The sequence below is a fragment of the Myotis yumanensis genome, unplaced genomic scaffold (genome assembly GCF_028538775.1).
Source record: "Myotis yumanensis isolate MYYU_CA2020_CCGP unplaced genomic scaffold, mMyoYum1.0.hap1 SCAF_14, whole genome shotgun sequence".
In the NCBI taxonomy this organism is placed as follows: domain Eukaryota; kingdom Metazoa; phylum Chordata; class Mammalia; order Chiroptera; family Vespertilionidae; genus Myotis; species Myotis yumanensis.
The window spans coordinates 33,973,446-33,997,694 of NW_027223765.1; the positions used below are offsets into that span (position 1 = coordinate 33,973,446).

At 46.0% G+C, this 24,249-nt stretch overlaps 1 protein-coding gene across 3 annotated transcripts in view; it reads right to left on the reverse strand.

Annotated features, from left to right (window-relative positions):
• Positions 1 to 14,045, reverse strand: part of TSEN2 (tRNA splicing endonuclease subunit 2) — a 43,922-nt gene extending 29,877 nt beyond the window's left edge. For 2 of the 3 annotated variants that reach the window (XR_011473705.1, XM_070433608.1), the window contains exons 1-3: positions 13,966 to 14,045; positions 7,193 to 7,386; positions 4,832 to 4,913 (exon numbers count right to left, since the gene is read on the reverse strand). Coding sequence is in view for 2 of the 3 variants with exons in the window: in XM_070433608.1 (XP_070289709.1) it covers positions 4,832 to 4,913; positions 7,193 to 7,366 (256 nt within the window). In the remaining variant the exon portion in view is untranslated. Of the gene's footprint in view, positions 1 to 4,831; positions 4,914 to 7,192; positions 7,387 to 8,406; positions 8,532 to 13,965 lie in introns of all 3 variants that reach the window. The other variant, XM_070433609.1, reaches the window with a different exon arrangement.
• Between the last annotated feature and the right edge of the window lie 10,204 nt (positions 14,046 to 24,249).

Genomic DNA, 24,249 nt, shown 5'->3' on the forward strand with positions numbered 1-24,249 from the left:
ATAAGCATCTGCGGTGAAAGCTGTGCCTGTAAGAAAGGGCTGTTAAAGTACGTTTCATGGTGGTGTTTGGGTGTGAACTTGCACATCAGGATGACTCTCTAACCAACTGAGCTACCCAGCCAGGGTTTTGGATATGGATTTGGGAGTTCTGGGCTCTATTTCTAGCTCTGGAATATCTACACTAATAAAAGAGAAACATGGTAATTAGCGTACGACCGCTACCCTTTTCATTGGCTAATCAGTGAGTATATGCAAATTAACTGTCAGCCAAGATGGCAGCCAGCAGCCAGGCACTGAAGTGAGCATGAGGCTTGCTTGCTGCAGACTCAAACGTTCCCCGCCTCACTTGCCGGCCTCTCCACTGCAACTCTAAGCAACTATGTTGCAAATAAGAAGCTAAACAAAACACCAGAAACCAGCTGGACTGAAAGCCAGGCAGACTGAAACATTGTATCCATGTTTTTAGCAGGGAGGCCTCAGAGCTAAAGCTGGCCCAGAATAAAAAAAAGAAAAAAGAAAACAAGGAGCGGTTGGAAGCTTTAGTCACTCGCCAGCCAGAAAACAGCCCTCAGCCCCTCACCCAGACTGGCCACGCACCCCAGTGGGGACCCCCACCCTGATCCAGGACACCCTTAGGGCAAACCAGCCAGCGCCTACCCGTGCACCAGGCCTCTATCCTATATAGTAAAAGGGTAATATGCCTCCCAGCACCAGGATCAGCGGAGCAACGAGGCTCCTGGCACCGGGATCAGCATGACAGGGGGCAGCATCCAAACCCCCTGATCGCCCTGCGGCTCTGGGTGTGACAGGGGGTGGGGCCACAACCTCCCTATCCGCCCTGCTCTGTTCGTGACAGGGGAAGGCGCCCCAACCCCCTGATCATCCCTGCTCTGTGCCTGATAGGGGGGAGCTCCCCAAACCCCTGATCGCCCTGTGGCTCTGTGTGTGACAGGGGGGAGCTCTCCAACCCCCCCCCCCCCCCACGGGCCCTGCTCTGTGCCTGATAGGGGGGAGCTCCCCAATCCCCTGATTGCCCTGCGGCTCTGTGTTTGACAGGGGGGAGCTCCCCCCCCCCCCCCACAGGCCCTGCTCTGTGCCTGATAGGGGGGAGCTCCCCAATCCCCTGATTGCCCTGCAGCTCTGTGTTTGACAGGGTGCAGCACACCAACCCCCTGATCAGCCCTGCTTTGTGTGTGACAGGGTGCAGCACCCAACCTCCCCCCCCCCCCCACGGGCCCTGCTCTGTGTGTGACAGGGTAGAGCCATACCTCTCCATCGGCCCTGCCCCGAGTGTGATAGTGGTGGCGCCCCACCCCCCCCGATCGGCCCTGCTCTGTGGGTGATAGAGGGTGGCGCCCCAACCCCCCTCCACGGGCCTTGCTCTGTGTGTGACAGGGTAGAGCCATAACCTCCCCATTGGCCCTGCCCTGTGTGTGACAGGGTGCAGCGTCCCAAACCCCTGATCCGCCCTGCTCTGTGTGTGACAGGGGGGAGCTCCTCAACCCCCTGATCGGCCCTGCTCTGTGCATGACAGGGCGGAGCTCCCCAACCCCCTGATTGACCCTGCTCGGTGTGTGACAGGTACAGAGCCCCAACCCCCCTGATGGGCCCTGCTCTGTGAGTGACAGGGGTCAGTGCCCCAATCCCTTGATTGGCCCTGCTCTGTGAGTGACAGGGGGCAGCACCCCAACCCCCTGATCGGCCCTGCTCTGTACATGACAGGGGGTGGCGCCGCAACCTCCCCATCGACCCTGCCTTGAGTGTGACAGGGGCCGGTGCTCCAACCCCCCAATCTGCCCTATCCTGAGCGTGACTGAGGGTGGCATCACAACCTCCCCATCCGCCCTGCTCTGTGCATGACAGGGGGTGGCGCCCCCACTCCTCAATTGGCCCTGCTCTGAGCCCGACCAGGGGCTGCACTTAGGGATTGGGCGTGCCCTCTGCCACCCGGGAGCAGGCCTAAGCCAGCAGGTCGTTATCTCCCGAGGGGTCCCAGACTGGGAGAGGGCACAGGCCGGGCTGGGGGACCCCCCCACCCCCCCGCCCGAGTGCACAAATTTTTGTGTACCGGGCCTCTAGTATTTTATAAAACCCCTTTCTGGTTGGAGGGGTCTTTCCACCTAAAATGTTTATTGGGTCATCTAATGGTGTGGGTTTTAGACAACATGGATGGAACTAGAGGGTATTCTGCTGAGTGAAGTCAGTCAGACACAGAAAGACAAACACTATATGATTCCACTTACACGTGGAATCGAGAAAACAAAATAAATGAAAAAAACAAAACTGAAACAAACTCATAGATATAGAGCAGTGATTCCCAAAGTGGGCGCTACCGCCCCCTGGTGGGCGCTGCAGTGACCCAGGGGGGCGGTGATGGCCACAGGTGCATTTGTTTTAACTTTTTTTGTATTACCTTTCTATTCTGAGTTCAATAAATAGTTTCATAATTTCAAACTTCAATGTTTCTAATTTACACCTTTCTTTACTATATTTTACGAAAAAGGCAGAAACATTAATACATATATCTTTCTGTTTAATTGCTATTAACATTTTAAAAAAATTAATTTCCAGGGGGCGCTGAGTAATATTTTTTCTGGAAAGGGGGTGGGAGGCCAAATAAGTTTGGGAACCCCTGATATAGAGAATAAACTGATGGTTGCTAGGTGGGAGGGATGTTGAAGGGCTGGGTGAAAAATATTTGTTTCTGTGTCTCTCTCCTTCTCCCCTCCTTTCTGAAATCAATAAAAAACCAACGAACCAACCAACCACAACATAATCATCAGAAGACACAAAATGTCTTGTTGATTCTTCTTATGTCATCAGCACCACTGCTGATCAACGCCTAGATCTAATAATTCATTAGAGGTTGCAAAACGGTGACATTCTAATCCTACTATTTCTTCTTTAAAGACAAACCCCTCACTATGTGGCTACCCTAAGAACCAGTTCGTACATTCCAGTTTTCAAAATGATGTATCCTCCGCAGGTGACTGATGAATTTCTTCTGGCATGTGTCAGTATGAACGAAAGGATTCAAGCATTTTGGGGGTATTATTATGAATGAATACATTTTAAAATAAATTGTAGCATTATCCTTATTGATGCCCAAATGTTTCCGTGGCCAGTAGAAGCCTCTTTTGAAACAAGCCTAGTAGTTTATGACAGCTTCCTTGCTTCCTGGTACAAGATGTTTCATCTAAAACATCCTGGCTGCTCTTAACCACACCATCAAAATTACTGATTTGCTTAATTATACAATATACATATCACAGGCTCAGCACAACTGTAACAACACTACAACCCATAAAATACTTGCTGAAAACAACGTAAAGATTATTTTGTAGCTCGTTCTTGCTTTAGAGTATATGGCAGGTTGATTGCCCCAATTCTTCAGGTCTGCCATCTGCCAAACCCTGACTCTGGGCCAGTGAAGTATCAGCAAGAATGACGCAAGCAGAGGCCTGGAAAGCACGGGCACACTGGGGCTTGCTCTTGACCCTTCACCATAACCATGAGGATATACCTGGGCTAGCGTGCTAGAGGATGACACACATGGCTCCCCCCCGCCCCCATGGCTCTAGTTGAGGCCATCCTAGACCGGTTGACAGCCAACCAGACTATCAGTGAGTCCAGCTAGATCCATTACTGGACTAGACCCATTAGAGCAGCCAGCTGACCCATGACTAACGTAAGGATGAGCCCATCCAGCCAAGATCAGCACACCTACCCAGCAAACCTATAGACTTGTAAGCAATTTGGTTGCTACTGAAAGCCACTGAAATTTGGGGTGGTTTGTTCAATAACACTGTAGCAAGAGATAATTGACGTAAAGTCTATCCCATTAGAATTGAATAGTCCAATTATCATGTTTTGAAGTCATTCAAAATAGTTTCCCCCTTGTGGCTCTACCACCAAGTTGATATACAGGCTCTTTTTTATTTCAAGAATTACTCCTACCGGCAATGCATGAGAGTGTTTCTCAGGGCCTCACCGATGGTCAAACTTTTGGATTTTTGCCAATTTAATTGCTAAAGTGATATCTCAGTAGAGTTTTAGTTTGTATTTTTTCTTACAATATAATGTTTTAAAAAATCCTTTCTAGCCCTGACTGGTGTGGCTCAGTTGGTTGGAGCGTTGTCCCGTGCACTGAAGGGCCATGGATTTGATTCCTGGTCAGGGTACACGGTGTGGGTCCAATCCCCATTAGGGGCATCTATGGAGGCAACCGATCAATGTTTCTCTCTCACATCGATATTTCGCTCTCTCTCCTTCCTTTCTTGTTCTAAAAATCAATGAAAAGCATATCCTCAGGTGAGGATTAAAAAAATCCTTTCTAATTATGTTTTAACCTGATATTGGCTGTGTAATTACCATGAGACTTCCCTAGAGAAATACACTAAGATAAAAGATTTATAAATTAAAGAGGATCAGCAAGCGAGAACTACACACATTACTATGTTTTAACAAATACATCAATGTTAAAGTTATTGTTGTAAATTCTAACTCTAGAAATAAAACTCATTTTGCATACAGGTGAACAGGTACCTAATTATCACTACCTTCCACATGCAGAGTACTCTTCTAGGCAATGCTTAACAACAGAAAAGCCTGAATAACACTTTTGATAATTCCAGAAATTAGATAAAACGCATTTCAACTATAAGAACTTTTCACCTTTATTAGAATGATTCTAGCTACAATTTTTAGCAGTAAAATTGTCAGTGTGCATCTTACCTCTCTACTAGAATTTTATGATATAATCTAAGGTGCAAGATAAAAAATGAAAGAAAATAATACTTTGCCAAAAGAACTGAATGACATGCAAGTTTACCTTTCCATTTAGCAACCAGCTTGGGATCTGAAATTGTGAAGTTTGGACGGCTTCTAGATAGGATTCCTTTTCCAAAATAACCCTTCCAGGAAGAGAGCAAATAAAGTTAGTTCACCTTTAGTTATCAATTTTTTAGCCGAGGGAGAATCACAATGAGTTAATGAAGTTTATTGCACTTTTCACAGCTTTACACCTTCCCTCTGATTATCTAATGAATACAAATGAAGATCTTAGCATTTTATCTCTGTGATAAGTTTCTAGTATACCTCTTTTGTCTCCTAACTAACTATTTCAGTCTAGGTCTTATAAGCTGAAGGCAACAGGGCAGGCAGAGACAGGGATTCTTCTTCATGTGGGTCAGGAGCATGTGTCTAAAAGCAGGAACCAAGTCTACCAGGTACAAAAAAAGCTTCCTAGCTTCCTGGATTCTCTTGTACTCCTTCCTGCTGACTCCAAAAACAACATTAACTCCCCTCCCCCCATTTCTTAGTTTAAGCCCGTAGAAAACTGAAATTGAGAGAATAATAAAATGAATACCTTTTACCCTCATCTAGATTTAACAGTCAGAATAAATAATGTGTATAGCAATTTACAAAGCTCCTATTTAATGTTATGTATTACAAATGTGAATAGACTGCCTTTAGCCTAGACCTTCATCTCACCAAGGTCAATGCCACCCACTGTATCCCACTCTGGGAAGGTGGTTAAAACAAACATCCATATATGTACTAGAGGCCCAGCGCGTGAAATCACACGGCCCTGCCCACCCGCCCGCCACCCCTCTGTGCTCACCGCCCTACCACGCTCACCGTGCCCGCCCACTCGCCCTGCCCACAGGCCGCCAGCCTTGCTTCAATCGGAGCCTGTGGCTGCAGGAGAGGGACCAAAAGGTGTTCCATGCACCTCCTGATGACCAGTCGTTTGGTCGTTCCAGCGTTCTGGCCACTGGCCTTTTACACACACACACACACACACACACACACACACACACAAGTATATGTATATATATAAATCCTCACCTAAGGATATGTTTTTATTATTTTAGAGGGGAAAGAAAGGAGAGGGAGAGAGAAAGAGGGAGAAGGAGAGGGAGGGGGGAGGGGGGAAGAGAGAGAGAGAGAGAGAGAGAGAGACAGACAGAGACATCAATCACTTGCCTGACGAATGTGCCCCAACTGGGGATCAAACCTGCAACCTAGATATGTGCCCTGACCAGGAATAGGACCAGCAACCTTTTTTTGGTGTACAGGATGATGCTCCAATCAACTGAGCCAGGGAAAAACCTACATATTTTATAAAAATGTCTAAAGAAGGCACATTTATAGACCAGCAGTGGATCACTGGGTGCCTTAGGCTGGGAGCGGAGCAGGAATTAAGTGGGATGGGCATGAAGGAACTTTCTGTGCTGATGGGAAGGCTCTAAAATGGGATTGTGGTGGTGGTTGTGCAACTCTATGAATTTGTTACAATCACTGAATTGTACACTTACAATGGGTGAACTTTATGGCTGTAAATTATACCTCAATAAAGCTGTTTAAAAAGTGACCCACTGATGAACTGGCAATGAGGGGCAGGGAGGGGAGCAAGTTACCAATCTCAACCCAAACCTATCATCAATAGAAAACAGCAAAAACCATACAACTTGTCCTCATCTAAGAAGAAGTCCCCAACTCGAGAGAGCAGGTGTGGAGCCAGGGTACATGCTGAAGCCTCATGTGATCTGTCCATGAGCCAGGACAATATGCCACTCTGGTTACCTCTGGGGATGGAATGGGAATAAGTGGGGAATTTTAACTTTTTACTCACTGATTTAATTTCTATAAACTGCTTGATATTTTTTTAATATATTTTATTGACTTTTTACAGAGAAGAAGGGAGAGGGAGAGGGAGAGAGAGTTAGAAACATCGATGAGAGAGAAACATCAATTCAGCTGCCTCCTGCACACTCCCTACTGGGGATGTGCCTGCAACCAAGGTACATGCTCTTGACCAGAATTGAACCTGGGACCCTTCAGTCCGCAGGCTGATGCTCTATGCACTGAGCCAAACTGGTTAGGGCATGATTTTTTTTTTTTTTTTAACACAATGAATGTGCATTGCTTTTTATAACTGAATGATAAGAGGGGTCAATGTTACTGACTCTACTTCATTGCTAAAACGTGGGTCCAGGGTGGGCAGTTATCCTCATAATATATGGCTTTAGGGCACTCGAGTCAAACTATAGTGTTCCTACAGGAGACTAAATAGCAAGAAAAGAATAGGGGTCATTTATGGTTTGCTTTGGGAGTGGATGGAGAGAAGGAGGAAGGAAGTAGCTCCAGGTTGTCAGGAAGTAGCTGTGCCAGGGCCCCTTGTACTTACTTTCCCGTACAGCTGCTCAATATCTTCTGCGTCCCTCACAATTACATTGTTGTTTATCATTTCAGCACGGAATATTTTGAAGTCTTTCTGACCAAAAGGGATTGGAAATGGAGACTCATAATTCTCGTACACTCTTCTTTTCCTCTTCGGGGCATGGAAAAAGGCTTCTGCCATTTTTCAAGTGTAACTGTTCTCTAAAGAATATAATGAAGAGAAAGAAACAGTGAATCAATAACTACACTGATAAAAAATGTGAGTACACTTACGGTATACTAGGCTCAGAAAACCTAGGTCTGTGGGAGCTATAACGTATTTATAAAGCAGTGAACTAAAAGACACAGAGTCACAAGAATATTTTGTAAAACCAGTGCAAGTCTTAATCTCCTAGAACAGTGGTTGGCAAACTGCGGCTCTCAAGCCACATGCGGCTCTTTGGCCCCTTGAGTGTGGCCACAAAGTTTCAATCGCACTGTACGTGCGCGCCCACATGTGGTATTTTATGGAAGAGCCACACTCAAGGGGCCGCAGTTTGCCGACCACTGTCCTAGAATATCTCAATTAATTCCTACAACAATGCCCAAGAAGTCAGTGGCATTATTTCTAACTACAGCTGACAAGACTGAGGCCTAGTGATATACCCAAAAAGTCACAATGCCACGCAAAAGTCTCCTAAAAGCAAGCACAATAGGATTCCTGCCTATTAGGATCACTCCCATTCTTTTACTCAGCCAATAGACTTTTACTGAGTACCTATCAGGGGATCTTAATATCAGAGGTGCTGGGGATATAAAGATAAAACTAAGAGACCCTGTTCTCAAAGAATTAAATCTAGTTGGCACTCCATTTTTTTAAAAAAAGAGGGAGTGGGGATCTTAAAATACATTCCAAACATTATGTCAATTATCTTCCAATTTTCAAAAAAAAAAAAAAAAATGTGTACTGATTTCAGAGAGGAAGGGAGAGGGAGAGAAGGATAGAAACATCAATGATGAGAGAGAATCATTGATCGGCTGCCTCCTAAATGCCCCACACTGGGGATTAAGCCCGAAACCCGAGCATGTGCTCTGACCTGGAATCAAACCGTAACCTCCTGGTTCATAGGTTGATGCTCAACCACTGAGCCACACTGGCCGAGCAATCATCTTCCAATTTTTAAGGTAAATTGATAAATAAAAACGACAGCAGCAATTCCCAATTAGGGGTCCATGATGTACCTCCAATTAGCTAAGAATAGGAACTGTAAAGCCAGAGTGCCAGGAATGGAATCGACTTCACTACTTCCTAGTCGTGCGACTGTGGCCAAAGGTTACTTAATCTCTCTGTGCCTTGGTTTCCTCATCTGCAAAATAAGAATGAAAAAACAACAACCCTCTATGTTCAGTTAAGACCCATAAAGTGCTTAGAAGAGTACCCAGTTCACAGTGAGTGCTATGTGTGTATTTGCTATAATTATTATTATGGGACGAGCACTACCAACATCATTATATAGATGAGGAAATGGATTCAGGTTCAAGATCTATATATATATATAAAACCCTAATATGCAAATAGACTGAACAGCGGGACAACTGAAAAATTGGTTGCTATGATGTGCACTGAGCTCTAGGGGTGCACATGGATCATGGCGGGCATCGGCAGTGGTGTGAGGGTGGAGCAGGTGAGCGGGGGTGCCAGACCAAGGTGGGGCTCCGGTCACTGTCATCAGGGCGAGCCTCTGGTGGTTACTGAAAATTCTTTGTTCCTGCATGCTGCAGTCCCGCCAGGCACTCGCACCTGCAGCCTGTGCCAGAGCTGCTGCTCGCACCTGCTGATGGCGCCGGCCACGCTCGCATTCGCTGCTGGCCCCAATCGCTCCCTGTTGTCAGCGAGTGTGAGCGGGGCCAGTGCCTTCAGTGTGTGGGAGCAGTGCCAGGAGCGGGGCTGCCAGTAGACAGGGGACCGGGGGTATGGCAGGAGGGGCTTGGCGGAGGTGCGAAGGATGGGCCGATACCCGCCCCTGTGCCCACCACAGCTTCGCGGCCTATAGTTCCTTTTAAGGTGCACGAAACATGCACTGGGCCCCTAGTCCTATATAATAAAGAGCTAATATGCTAATTAGATCGAACAACCGAATGACCTTCCGGACAACCTTCTGGACAAAGCCGGGGCTGCGAGGGCCAGCCGAGGCTGTGAGGGGCTGCGAGGGCTGAGCCCCTTGCATGAATTTTGTGCACCGGGCCTCTAGTATTATATAAAAGGCTCCAGAGTTGGGCACTAGACCATCCCAGGCTCTTCTCTCCAGGTTCTGCTGCAAGCACAGGTAGCATCTGTCCCCCTTTGTCTGAAGGCTCACTGTTTCTCAAGGCTAGAAGCTAAAGGGTTATGGAGAATTGTGGGATTACTTACTGTGCACTCAGCACTAGGAGAGAGTAAAGGAAGCTGAAGTCAGTACCTCTCCCTTCCAGGCCTTACACTCAGTCTGAGACAAAACAAGCACCTATCAGGCTGCAATTCAATAATGGCTAAAGGAAGGAAGTAGAGTGTATTGTGCGATAAAAACATAGAGCCATGGTAGATGCATTTAACTTAGGAAAACTCAACCATACGCAAGGGGAAAAATAATGTGAACAGTGCAAGAGATTGGCCAGCCACCCCAAGCCATGAGTAGACGCCCTAGCACGAGACAGAAGACTTGAATCTGCTGCTCCCTCAGTCCTGAGTCTAGACTCAATTTAAGCTGACAGTGTATCTGCTGCTTGAAGATACAGTGGAGCCCTTTTACACATGTGTAAACTACATGGCTCCAAACCCTCACAAAGAAAGAAGTAGGACTAATGATCTAGGTGCCTCCTGCATTCAATACCAACATCCCACTGGGCAGGGGATGTAACCAAGTCTGACACAGCCAATGAAGGCGGTCAAAGCTGAGAAAGGAAGGTGAATGGTCTTAAGGACTCATGACCATTCAAAAAACATATATAAATAAATAAAAGCTTTGTCCAATGTATGATGTCTTTATCCACCTTCTCAAAGAAGTTGAGGAATAAAATGAGGACAAAGAAAAAACACAGATCAAGGAAGAGTTAGAGAAATTGAATAGAAAATCAGTTACAAAGATAACGGTGAAAAATAAGAATCGGCAAGTCAGAGCCTTCATAGAACTGCCAAAGTATTCCAAGCAGCAACACGCTAGAATAATTTCTAAGTAAGATCCCTCAATGTAATCACATACTGAGCATGACTGTACATAGTACACACACACACACACACACACACACAAATACAGCATTTATAACAAAACTATGTACACTACATGTTAATGGGAAATTAAGAGATTTTCGGCCAAGGGTATCTTAACCAGATGTTCACTTGCTGACATATTCCTCAACCTAAGTCAATTCTTTGGTATGCAATTGTAGAAATAGCAATTTATCTTAAAGCTTAAACAATACTGTGTGGGCTTTTCTGAGGCAGGACATTGATCTCCAGTGAGAACACTTCTAGGGATTTCTAGGAGCAATTCAGACTTTTATGAGACTTTCACTTGTAATTTAACCTCTGGTTAATGTTTGACTTGTATATATTACATTTGGAATTTTTTTTTTAAAGAAAACACTTAATGGCTAACTCTAAGAACTTCCAATTTAAATCCTCTCAAACAAGTGAAATTAAAAGTTATGTTTTAATTTGTCTGGTTTGTTTAGGATTTTCCCCTTTCTGATGGCGAATGTACTCTAAATAAGCAATACTGAGCTATGACACTTGCTGGCAAGAACTCTTGCCAGGCCGGTGTGGCTCAGTGGTTGAGCATTGACCTATGAACCAGAAGATCATGGTTTGATTCCCAGTCAGGGCACATGCCCAGGCTGCAGCCTCCATCCCCAGTGGCAGGAGGCAGCCGGTCAATGATTCTCTCTCATCATTGATGTGTCTATCTTTCTCTCCCTCTCCCTTCCTCTCTGAATCAATAAAAATATAATTTTAGAAAACCAACTCTATACTCTAATCCAAGTGTATATGATAGGTTTCTTGCAAAAAAAAACCCAAAACAGTTTTTCACAAAACCTCAACAACCAGGATCTAGTGTCAACTCTGCCCATGTGACAGCATGCACATCAAGAATTTGGCTCCTAGTAGGCCTTCCATATATACAAAGATGCCATTATTATTGTGTGACCTTCACAACCCACTTAAGCTCTCTGAGCCCAGTTTCTTCATCTTCAAATTGAACAGGACTAGAAACACAGCCTGGAAGTTACCCAAATGTTAACCACAGAGTAACCATATGATCCAGCGATTCCACTCCTGGGTACAGATATAAAAAAAAAAAAAAGTGAAAACATGTTCACACAAAAATTTGTATGTGAATGTTAACATGAAAGCCAAAAAGTAAAAACCACCCAAATATCCATCAAAAGATGAATGAATCAACAAAATATAGGATATCCATATAATGGAATATTATTATCAATAATAAAAGAATAAAGTACAGATACATGCTACAATGTGCATGATGAACCATGAAACCATTATGCTAAGGAAAAGAAGCCAGTCACGGAAGACCACATACTGTATGTATAAAACCATTAATATGAAATGTCCAGAATGAGCAAACCCATAGAGACACAAATTAGGTTAGCAATTGCAGGTGCTGCGGGAAGGGAGAAATGTTGGAGTGACTGCTAATAGGCAGGGAGTTTATTTTGAGAGTGATGAAAATGTTTAGATTGCAGTGCTGGCTGCATCACTCTGTGAATATAATAAAATCACCGAATTGTACATTTTACAAAGGTGAATTTTATGGCATGTGAATGATCTCTCAAGAAAGCTGTTACTTAAAAAACTGAGTAAGACAAGAAGATCTTCATAGTTTTGTGGAAGAATTACCTTGTGCTGACCTTGGAAGGCAAAGACGGGGAGAAAGGATTGAACCTGCTACTCTCAAAACCTGCAAGAGGCATTTAGGAAATGTTTCCTTAGTGCCATGGCGGGAGAACAGTATGATGTAAGGTGTGGGAGGTGAGTCAAATTAGAAGAGGTCACCATCATTGGTAGGTACAACGCTGTATGCTGCACAGGTGGGCGCTACTATCCTGATTTCACAGACAAGGAAACCCAGGCTTAGGGGGAGCAAGGCAAGTGTCCAAAGCCCCATTGTTAGGGAAGATGTGAGGTTTGTAAGGCAGGGAGACTGGCCTAGAAGAAGACCCATGCCTGAAGCACACACAGATGTACAGGAAGGATGGGTCAGTTGTCAGGGAGTTTGGGATGTGAAGGTTGGTTGGTTTAGACTTGGAGACAGTGTAGGTTATGACAAATGAAAAGAGATGAACAAAATTCACCTGGGTTGGCATATAACAGCGGCTCTCAAGTTTAGCTGCCCTTAGAATCGCTGGGGGTGAATTAAAACTCCTAATGCCTAGGCCAGTGATGGCGAACCTTTTGAGCTCGGTGTGTCAGCATTTTGAAAAACCCTAACTTAACTCTGGTGCCGTGTCACATATAGAAATTTTTTGATATTTGCAACCATAGTAAAACAAAGACTTATATTTTTGATATTTATTTTATATATTTAAATGCCATTTAACAAAGAAAAATCAACCAAAAAAATGAGTTCGCGTGTCACCTCTGACACGCGTGTCATAGGTTCGCCATCACTGGCCCCTAGGCCTTACTTGCAATGACATCAGAAATTCTGGGGTGGGACCCTGGTGATTTCAACATGTAGCCAAAGTTGCCAACCACTGCTTGCAGGACGGCCTATTCAAACGCACTGAATCCCAACAGCCCCCTCTTCCCTATTGTACAGATAGGGAAAGGGATTGAGGAGGGCTGAACGCTATGTGCCTGTAAGAGGTTGTTACTGTTCCTTTCCCAAACCAGGGCTTAATGATCATTCCAGACTCCAGAAGTGTTAAGTGTATTTACTTTTCTATTAAAAGCGGGGCTTGTTCTTTATTCTTCCCTGGAGCAGATAAGCTAACACCCTTTAGGTGTTCAATAAATGTTCATTCCAAACAAAACAAAGCAAAACCAAAAGGGGGGGGAGGCAGCTACATCTACTCTTCCAACTCGCTGGGCCCACCGAGCCTTAACAAGCCTGGGTAAAACCTCCCACCCTGCAAGGCTCGCCTCCTCCCAATTAAAAAGACGTTTGAACTCCAACTGCTAACCTCGGGGCTCGGGGAGGCAGGGATAAAAGGGACGAGGTAAACAATCCTGCCTCTGGGGAGCTTTCAAGTTAGAACCTAAGACTAAGACATATAAACAAACAATACCCCTTTGAAGGCTGTTGCAAGGATCAAACAGGTAACTGTGCGAAGGCGCGCGGTGCCGGGCTACCCTGAGGAAGTGCTAGCCAGGCGGCACATGCAACTGCAACACATGACGGCGCACAAGCCAAAAAGTGTTCAGGGCCCAACAGAGTCCTAACTCCATCTTAACTTATCCCTCCGCTGGTTTCCTGGAGTGCCCGCCCCCAGCAAGCCCACTAGCGGCCAGGCTCCTCTCGGGCAGAGGGGTCAGATGCACCACGACGTCTCCAGTCCTGGGGCGTGGCGCGAACACTTCCAGAAAGAAGGAAAAAAGAGAAGTACGAAGAGCTACAGGTGCACGAGGAGGAGGAGAGGAGCTCATCCCGGCAGCCGAGCTCCTCCTCGCGGCCCAGAAGGGCCCGGGCTGGCTGTGGAGCCCGGGGAGAGGCTCGCGGAGAGGCCGTTTCCTGCAGCGGGGAGACCTCGCCCGGCGCCCGTGCTGGGCCCAGCGCGCCTCCCGCCCCTAGGCCTGCGCCTTACCTTCATCCACCCGACGCGCTCGCCGTTACCCCGACAACGCCGGCCCGGGTTGGGGGCGGGGGGGCACCTCTGCCGTCAAGTAGTGCGGCCGCAAAGCTGGACGAATGCGCAGCCGCAGAGCCCGTGGCGCGCCCTCCGGGTTCTCGCCGAGTGCGCACGCGCGCAGCCTGGAAGCGGGGAGGGGGCGGGGTGGGGAGGGGGGGTCGGGTGGCGGCGTTCCGTGCGCACTGCTGGCCCCTCGTGAAGAGCGAAGCAGAGGCAGCACGTCCTCCTTCCTGCCCTCCCCAGTGTCATGCGGTTACTATTCTCGTTTAATTCTCACAACAATCCCGCAGGACCCGACTTTCGGATGAGATCCGAAGTCGCTTGTTCCATATCACACTGCTAGGAGGTAGTGGAGTCCTGGTCTAAAGACTTGGAGTCCTCGCCCCTGGGGCGATGGGGCGCTTGGGCCTCCCGGACCCTGCCCCTGACCTGGTCTCAGCTTCCTCAATGCAGACGGATAAGCTGCAGCATGCAGGGCGGCAGGCAGCGCAGACAACTGGCCCAAAGCCACTGTGCGCAGGCTGCCCTGTGCAGTGTGAAGGACAGCGCACCGAGTCAGACCTGCACCTGCATCCCCACCTGCCCCTCGCTGGCTGTCCTGTATGAGTGACTTAGAGGAGAGAAACAAAAGCGCGTTGTGAAGTGTAAAAGTTTCTCCTGACCTGGTTATTTTATTTATTTACTTATTATATTATATTATTGTTGACAATATTACAGATGTCTCCCATTCTCTTCCTCCCCTCCCCTCCTGTTTTTTAAAAAATATATATTTCACTGATATTTTACAAAGAGGAAGGGAGAGAAATAGAGAGAAACATAGATCAGCTGCCTCCTGCACGCCCCCCACTGGGGATGTGCCCGCAACCAAGGTACATGCCCTTGACCGGAATCAAACCCGGGACCCTTCAGTCCGCAGGCCACGCTCCATCCACTGAGCCAAACCGGTCAGGGCCCCTCCCCTCCTCTTTACCTGGAGTTCTTCACTACCCTATAGCCCCAGTCCATGGGCTTGACCGGGTTATTTTTAAAGGAGGCCTGGTAGGGAGTTCTATATATACCTCCCCACATATGAATCCCAGGGTCCCCAGCGCACACACCGCACATGACGGGCAGTTTGGGGAAGTTGGTAACAGGGAGGATGAGGCTAGGTGTGACTCTCTGAAATTTGGACCTTTCCCAACTTTCTTGTCTCCAGGCCTTGGAACACACTGTGCCTCTGCCGGGAACATCCTTCCCCACTGTTTGCCGCAGTCATTCCTGGTCGCCCTTTAGATCTCCGTTCAGATAGCTCTTCCTCCAGGAGACTTCCTCCTGCCTCCCCAGGCTGGCTTGGTGACTTTCCTCTGTGTTCGCTGTTTCCTGGTCTTCCTTAACTGGATTGTGAGCTCTTGCTAGAAAGAGCTCAAGACACCATGTGCCTTAACTACTCAGCTAAGGAGTTCAGACTTTTTAGATAGACCCAAATCGGAATAGCTTCCTGTTGGAGTGTTGCAAAAAAGAGCTTCAGCAAGATTCAGAGAAGAGTGGCATTGGGGTGCATTGGGCAGGGAAGAAAAGAGCTGTGGGGAGGCTGTAATATTGTGCCAGAACATGCCAATTTAGGAAATACTGGTTTTAGAATGAGAGGGTTTTAACAATGAAAGGCAACTCATAGGTTGTCCAGTTCAACTTCCTTATTTAACTGATAAGAAAAAGGTTCAGAGACTCTGAGTTGCCAGAGGCAGCCAAGCAAGTTAGGGGGTTGCTGAGACTACAGTCTTCCCGTGAGGCTCAGTGTGGTCTCCACACGCAGGGGCTAGGGGTTCCCCCATAATGGGACCTCAGGTAGCGACATCTGGAGCCCTGTCCCCACAGAGGGTCCAGTGTAGAAGTTGCTGAGTAAGATATGTGTCCCCCAAGACTTTCTCTCAAAGTGTCTCTTAAGTTTTTTATTATGGTCTTTTCAAACATACACAAAGTACAGAGAATTACCTAATAAATCATAACTTCCACAATCCTCAGCCTTTGATATCTTGTTTCTTTTACATTGTCCATACACACACCTTTATCCCACTGCTGTAGCATTTTAAAGTGACCCCAGACCTCATAATTTCAATCAGAATTTTTCAGTATGTATCTTTAACATTTTTACACACATATATACATATATAGAGAATTATATATAAATATGTAATGAGATTTATAAAGGTTTATGTGTATAAATATATAATTCTCATTATCCCAGTAGTTCTATAGAGTCACTGTAAACACTGAATTAGTGAATACTGAAGCATTCCTCCTAGGGGAGAACATAGGGTTCGGTTCCTGCCAGTCTCTGGCCACATTTTCATCAACCATTCAATACATAACCTTGTTTTATTTGCGTTCCTATTTTAGAAATACTTAATTTAATATCGGTTGTTGGTTCATTAACATTAAACCCATGGCCAATAGCACTATAATGCACGCCTGAAGGAAGCTCATCTAACACACGTATTTTCTCTGTGAGACACATCACACCTTCTTGGCTTAGGAACACTAGACAGCACTTCAGCACTCTGCTTGGGGTCCTTTTTAAACAGCAAAATCACCAGAAAGCACAAAAATTCGAAAAATGGCCCTGGCTGGGAGGCTCAGTTGGTTGGAGCGTCCTCCCGGACACCAAAAGGTTGTGGGTTCGATTCAGCAAAATACAGGAGGCAACCAATCGATGTTTCTCCCACTTTCTCTCTCTGGTATTAATAAACATATTCTCGGGTGAGGATTAAAAAACATGGGAGAGCCCAGCCAGCGTGGCTCGGTGGTTGAACTTGGACCTATGAACCAGGAGGTTATGGTTTGCTTCCTGGTCAGGGCACATGCTGGGGTTTCAGGCTCAATCCCCAGTGTGGGGTGTGCAGGAGGCAGCTGATCAATGATTCTCTCTCAACATTGATATTTCTATCTCTCCCTCTCCCTTCCTCTCTGAAATCAATAAAAACAATTTAAGTAAAAAAAAAAAAAAAAAAAAAGGCAAAAAACGTGGCACTAAAGAGACTGGTAAAAAACACATTTATGGAATCAGAGCTGAAACAAGAAGATAGTATCATCTGTTTACTGCAGCTGAGAATGTGCATTCTGGAAGACACATTTTTCTCCACTCTATGCCTGCATGTCTGTGAATGACCAAGCGCGATGAGTTTGATTTTGGTTTTACAAATAAAGTTTAGCCAGTAGGTGAATTTGCAAATGCAGATTCCACCAATAATGAGAATATATATATATATATATATATATATATATATATATGCCAGCCATTTTGCATCCTATCTTAATTATCACCACAGCCTTGTGGGATAGGTGCTCTCACTACTATTCTACGATTTCACAGTTGAGATTCCCTCCCTCACCCAAGTTCTCTGAGCAGTGGAGGCCAGACGAGGATCTAGATCCAGGGACTATGGGGCTTGCATTTATTTTGATCCATCACGCTGGATATGAGAGAGCAGTGCATTGTCAAAACACAGCTTTAAATATGGAAATACAAAAATGACGCAAGTGTCGGTGGGAGGTCAGGGAAGACTGGGATGCGTTGAAGGACCCAGGAAGCTTCCCGGAAGAGATGCCTTTGAGTGGAGCCTGGAAGGAGGGTTAGCCTTGGGAGAGTGAAGAGGCGGAGGGCAGGTGGGGTCTGGGGCACACGGCGGGTCCATGTGCCAGGCAAGTGTGGACTTTGAGGTTCCGGAGCGGGAGGCGCCGGGCCTGGCAGGGCTGGGCCGGCGGGGCTGGAGGTCGAAGCTGAAGATAAGATCCGAGAGGCAGGGCGGGGCCGCGTGGTGCGCGCGCTCGAATTCCAGGCTTGGTCGGTGGACTTTACACCGTAGACAATGGGGAGCCGCCGGCGTTTCTGAGCAGGGCAGGGCGGCCCCTGTGTCACCCATTGTTTTTCCCCCAGATTGGGCCGAACCCTGCAATACTTCAGCGAGGCCACTAGATGGAGATGTTTTAGCAAATTTAAACCGCAGGGCCTCTGCACACCCCGCGGCGAGGAAAACAAACGCCGGGGCCGCGCCAAGCTTCCGCGCGCGTTTACTCGCAGCATGCGCAACGTGAAATGCGGGGGTCGTGTAACCAAATCAAATTAGGGACATCATTCAGCTTTACTTGGCCGGGGAACCTCAGGTAACTTCACAGCTTTGAAGGCGAAGGGTTCAGAGTGAGCAGGAAAGGCCAGACAGTTCTGACACGTACCCTGCGTACATTATCTAGCATTTAAGTCTCATTGCAGCCCTTCGAAGTAGGTGCTGTTAACCCATTTTTTACAGGCAAGGAAACGGAGGTGCAGAGGGGTACATTTGCTCAATTCTTCACCGAGCTGACCCCAGACTAGGCAGGGGAAAGAGTTGATACCATGAGGTAAGAGGTGGGCTGGGCAAATCCCTAGCACATTGCTTTGCTGGGCCCAGGGTCCCTTTTGCAAAGGGTTGGGCGTTGCCTTTAGATCCTACTGTGGCTGCGAGGAAAAAACGGTAGCATGGATGATGAGAGCAACTGGACTCCTACCATTTGCACGATTCCGGGTGATTTTTAGAAATAGCCTCAATTAATTCTCTCATAATTCAGTGCGTTAGGGATTAGCACACACCCATTTTACAGATAAGAAAACAGATTTAGAGAGGTGAAATGAGTCGCCCAGGGTCTCACAGGGAGTCAGCATCAGAGGGGGATTGGATCTCAGGTATGTCTACTCTGCCCTACGACTAACAACAAAGTACATTTGACTTGTGCGTAAATTTCCAAGAGAAATGTGGATGCCCAGAGACACACAAAGAGTTTTAAAATCAAAGAATGGTGGTTTGTAATAAAAAAAACAAAAAGGGAAACAACCTAAATGACCACCCCTAAAGGAATGGACATATAAAATTTGTTATAAAGGATTCATAGAGTGGAATATTATGCAGCTTAAATTAAAAGGAATAAACTAGCTCTCTTATATACATATCAACATGGATAGATTAAAAAAACATAATGGTGAAAAAGGTAAGACGCAGAACAATATGAATCCTATGTACCATTTATGTAAATTAAAATACACAAAACAATGTAAAATGCTGAATATGGATAGGTAAGCTAAACTCAAATTAACAGGAAATCTGTGGGACTTGGGTAGTAGATAAGGGGACTTATAGCTTTATGATTTGTTTCTTTTTTCTTCTTTATTGATTTGAGAGAAAGAGGGCGAGGGAGGGAGAGTGATTTGCCGGTCCACTCATTTATGCCTTCACTGGTTGTTTCTTGTATGTGCTCTGACTGGGGAATGAACCCACAACCTTAGCATATTGGGCGGATACTCCAACCAACTGAGCTACCTGGCCAAGGCTTAAGTTTATTTCTTAGAAAAAACAAACAAACCCTAGAAGCTAATATGGGAGTGGGAATATAGATGACTGTTAAATTATTTGTATTTCTTTATCTGTTTTAATTTTTGCACAAGATAATTTGGGCAAACAAATAAATACAAAGATAGAATAGTACAAAAATCCAAATAATTTTTTGATTTGAAGATGGGGGTTGCCAGTGCTCTGGGATGGCATGAGAGGAACACAGATTTTAGCACTGGGAAGCACAGGCCTAGACTCTGTTGTTAAGGGAATGTGGCTGATGGGATCCAACTCCTGGCATCCCACAGAAGGTCCCACCTCCTGTGGCTGCCCTCCCCACCAGGGAGAGACCGTGGGAACCGCACAAGGAAGACAGAGGGGACCAGGAGGAGGTGCAGGGGCCTGGGGAAGATATATTCCACTGTGGGGGCAAGATGGCTGGGTGTGGCCACACCCTCTGCTTCTCTTCCTCCCTCCCTTTCCTTTCATCATTTTCTCTGAACTCAGGGTCACATCCGAACATTTAATGTGTCCTTGAGTGGCCACACCTACTTTCCAGCACCAGGTGCTCCCACTGGGAACTAAGGGCTGTTCTCACTTTGCCCATCTCCTCTGGCTGAGGTGACGAGCATGTAAAGTCGTGAGTGCTAATGTTCTTTGGAAACTGTCAATCACCACAGAGAAATAGAGAGAAATAAGGCCTTACTTCCTTTTCTCTTCCTTTACATTGGTCATATTACACCAATAATATGGGATACATAGAGAGCCTAGAACTTGCCTTGCATTGGCTCATTGTCCACTCATTTATTGCTCATGACAGCTCTTTTAGTAAGTACATTTATTCTTCCCATTCTGAAGGTAAGGAAAGTGAGTCAGGAAGTTAAGTAATTTATCCAAGATTACCCAGCTAAGAAGTGTCAGAGGTAGGATTTAAAACCAGGTCTGCCTAACTATAGGGCCTCTGTGTTGCATTAATATAGTATGTTTTATGATCTCATATCTTATTCTAAAAAGGAGGTTCAGAGAACCTTCTCTCTCTCTCTCTCTCCCTCCCTCTCTCCCTCCTTCTCTCTCTCCCTCCCTCTTTCCCTCTTCCCCCTCATAAAAATCTTCTTTGTTCAAAGTTGCTTTTGTCTTGTGTGTGACCCCCACAGGTCCCCAACACTCAGCTCAAGATCATAAACCCTGGGTGTTTGAAGAAGTCTTTGGTTTGCTCACTAGAGAGAGGGGAGAATAGGCCAATATGGCCCAAACCTGGCTTTCCTGCTTGCCTGGGTACATCCACCTCAGATGTCAAAAGGTCTGAATTCCAGGCAAACCAGGAATAATGCTCCAGTCATCAAATTTGAAAACCAAAATTCAGCAAAGACATGTATTTGCTGCCAGAAAGCAAATAGCTTTTTCTTTACTTTCTCATTTTTTTTCGCCCAAACAAAACATCCTCTTATGAAATATGTCCAATTTGCAATATTTACTTTCCCTTTATTTAATAACAGGAAAGGGTTTGCTGGACTTTTGTTGATTTTTGCATTTCTTATTAAAATTCTTAAGGGGGTTTTGGGGGAACTTAATCAGCAAAAAAAGGAGGAGGAAAAAAATCTCATCTGCATTCCACAGGCCTTATTAATGGAGGAAACTTGCTGTTTGTTTAAGAGCATTTTCTGGTGGGAGAGGCCACCCTCACGTGTTCCAGAGCCTTCCTCGGACTCTTTTTCTTGACTGTGCTTCCCTCTTCGCTGTCTCCAGGGCTCTGAATTCCTTGTGTTAAGCTTTCTGCTCGAGATGGAGCTGGGGTGCGTGCTATACTGCCGGGCTGTGAGGAGAGCAACATTATGAAACGTACCAGCACAGTTTTTTGCACCCATGATCTCACTTCACCTCTGGTTAGCCCTCCTGGTAGCCCTCCTGGTAGACGAGGACAATGAGGCTTGTAGTTTCTATTCCTTGGGATTAAAAGGAAAGGATTCCTAGTGTTTGTGGAGTCTTAGATCCAACTGAGTCCTCACAGCAACTCTCTGCAGACCATCTCCGGTTTGTAAGACTCAGAAAGGTAAAGTGACTTGCCAAAGGGCACACAGCTGGAGGGTTGCAGAGCTGGGATTTGAGCTCTGCTTCTCATGCTTCATCACACCACATCTTTGGGGCCAAGAGTGGCACAATGATGCTTGCAATGAAATACACCTTCCCTCACCCGCCCCCCCGCCCCCGCAATTTAAAACCTCTCCCCCCAAGAGGTCTTGGTCTTCCCATCCTTGGTTCCAGAACTGGACTGCAAATAACTTCAAGGACTTTGTTTTATATTTTCACGCTACCAGAAGTATTTACATAACTTATATAGTTATTATGTTTATTTCTAGAACAGTGCCTGTACAGAGTAAGTCTTTTTTTTTTTTTTTTTTTTAAATATATTTTATTGATTTTTTACAGAGAGGAAGGGAGAGAGATAGTTAGAAACATCGATGAGAGAGAAACATCAACCAGCTGCCTCCTGCACATCTCCTACTGGGGATGTGCCCGCAACCCAGGTACATGCCCTTGACCGGAATCGAACCCGGGACCCTTCAGTCCGCAGGCCGACGCTCTATCCACTGAGCCAAACCGGCTTCGGCCAGAGTAAGTCTTAATAAATAGCATCACAGATTGTCATGTCCCAATGCTCTCCTACAGAGAAGGGAACCGAGGTCTAGAGAGAATAAAAATTTGCCAAGGCCCCAGAGTCCAGATCTCTGGTTCTCTCTGCATGGTGCTTCCCCATGAGCAAGTCTACAACAGCGACCTTGTTGTTCATCCAGTCCCTACTGCAGGTGGCACCATTCTGGATGGAGATTAGGACACCCAGACAAACCAAACATGGTATTTGAGGTCAACATTCTCAGGGGCCAGCAGGGGAGGATACTTGGAAAAGTTACACTTTTTCTTCCTCATAAAAATGCTACAATTAGGGGTTTCAAGGAGGGATGGTCTCAGGAAAGACTGGGGGGAGGAGTGGACATTTGAGCTGGGTCTTAAAGAATGAGGAGGAATTGGCCAAGTCAGGGAGGGCAACCCAGGCAGAAGGCCCTACCTGAGCAAAGACCTGGAGGTGTGAACACACACGGCACATTCAGGAACATCCAACAGTCTTCTGGGGAAGAGAAGCAAGCCGGGAAAGGAAAGTTTTTTATTGTGAAGTTGACTAGAATGCTGGCTGTCCTTAGGAACCTGAATTTTATCCCATGGGTGGCGGGGACACAGGAGGGTTAAAGGAGGGGAGTGACTTGGTCAGATATGGTTTAGGAAGGTCACTCTGAAGGCCTGGAGTAAAGAGGACCAAGTGCTGAGGGCCACCAGGAAAGGGGCAGCTGCATGTTCCAGGCCAGGGATATCCAGCCCTTGCCCACCGAAAATCCTCTGGTCCTTGAATGAAATCTTTCCTGTCCTTCCTGCTCCAGGCACTCTCCCAGACCACACACCTACCCAGAGCTATTTTTTAATTTTTATTTATTTAATCATTTTTCATTTTGGTTCTCTGATTGAGTGATTTTTTTTTTTCAACACTGTCTTCTAATTCACTGATTTGGTCCTCCACTTCCCCTAATCTGCTGTGTATTCCTTCCAATGTGTTCTTTATTTGTGTTATGTCATTCTTTATTTCTGTTTTCATAGTTACTATATCTCTTCTCATGCTGTTGAGCATCTTTAACATCATTATTTTGAACTCTATATCAGATAAATTTCCGATTTCCATTTCATTTCTCTCTTCTTCTGGAGAATTCTCTTGTTCTTTCATTTGGGGGTTGTTTGTCTCCTCATTTTGGCTGCCTGTTTGGGTTTGTGACTATGTATTAGGTAGCTCTGCTTTGCCTCTCAATCTCTAGTGTAGGACAGTGTTAAATCCCAGAGCTATTCTTACTGGTTCCTCTAGTTCTTATTCTTTGCACTATGCAATCAAACCTTCCTCTCCACTCTCAAAGTCCTCCTGGTGATGGAACTTAACCTAGTGGAGGTCAGAGACCCCTGGGAGAGGCTAAGATGAGGCTTGAAAACTGCACAAGTAGGTGAACATTCCAAATGTCGGATGTGTTGTGGAGACCCCCTAGAGCTGCTGCTTTCACTTATGGAATGTGGCAATTCCAAGAGAGTGAGGGAGGCAGACACCCCACAAGATGTCATCTTCACTCCGTAAATCCTTCCAACATGGGAAGGCAGTCCAAGGAGGCAAAGGAACTAGGAATAAAGATTGCCTTGAACGATCAAGCATACAAACCAGGAGGGAATCCTAAATGAATGTAGTAATGTTTCTAAAAAAGAACGTGTCCATCTGAAGAGGAGTTGGGTAGTCAGGGAGGCAGAGAAAAGAGAAAGAGGGAGGATGCGCTGGCCAGGGATATCATGATCCCAGCGGTAGGTCTAGCTTGTCCTGATGCGGTTAACCCTGGAATCCCATAACCAACCCCTCCCTTCTTTTCATTCTGTGCTAACCAAGCACCGTTCTGATTAGAATTTGGCTTCCCCTGGGATGCGCCTATAGGGAGCTGGTGTGTTGGCTGGAGGACATGTGTATCCGGTCCCTTTGGCAGTTATATTTCTCGTTGTAAATTAGTAAATTGGGAACAGACAATTCGCAGAAGCAATACAAATGACTAATAAGCACATGAAAAAAATGTTCACCCTCACCAGTAGTCTAAGACATGTAAATTCAAACCAAAACCGAGATTGTTTTCTAACTATTAAATTAGAAAGGATTTCTTTTTTTAAGTTAACATATATTGCTGGGAAAGGGGTGGTGCAAGGGGCACTTTCATGTGCTGCTGGTGGAAACATAACGCTCCCTCCTGGGCTGGGCACCTCTTGGCCCCAGTGTGCATGTTCTTTAAACTCATGAATAGATCCATGCCATCTCACCTGCCTGGAAAGAATG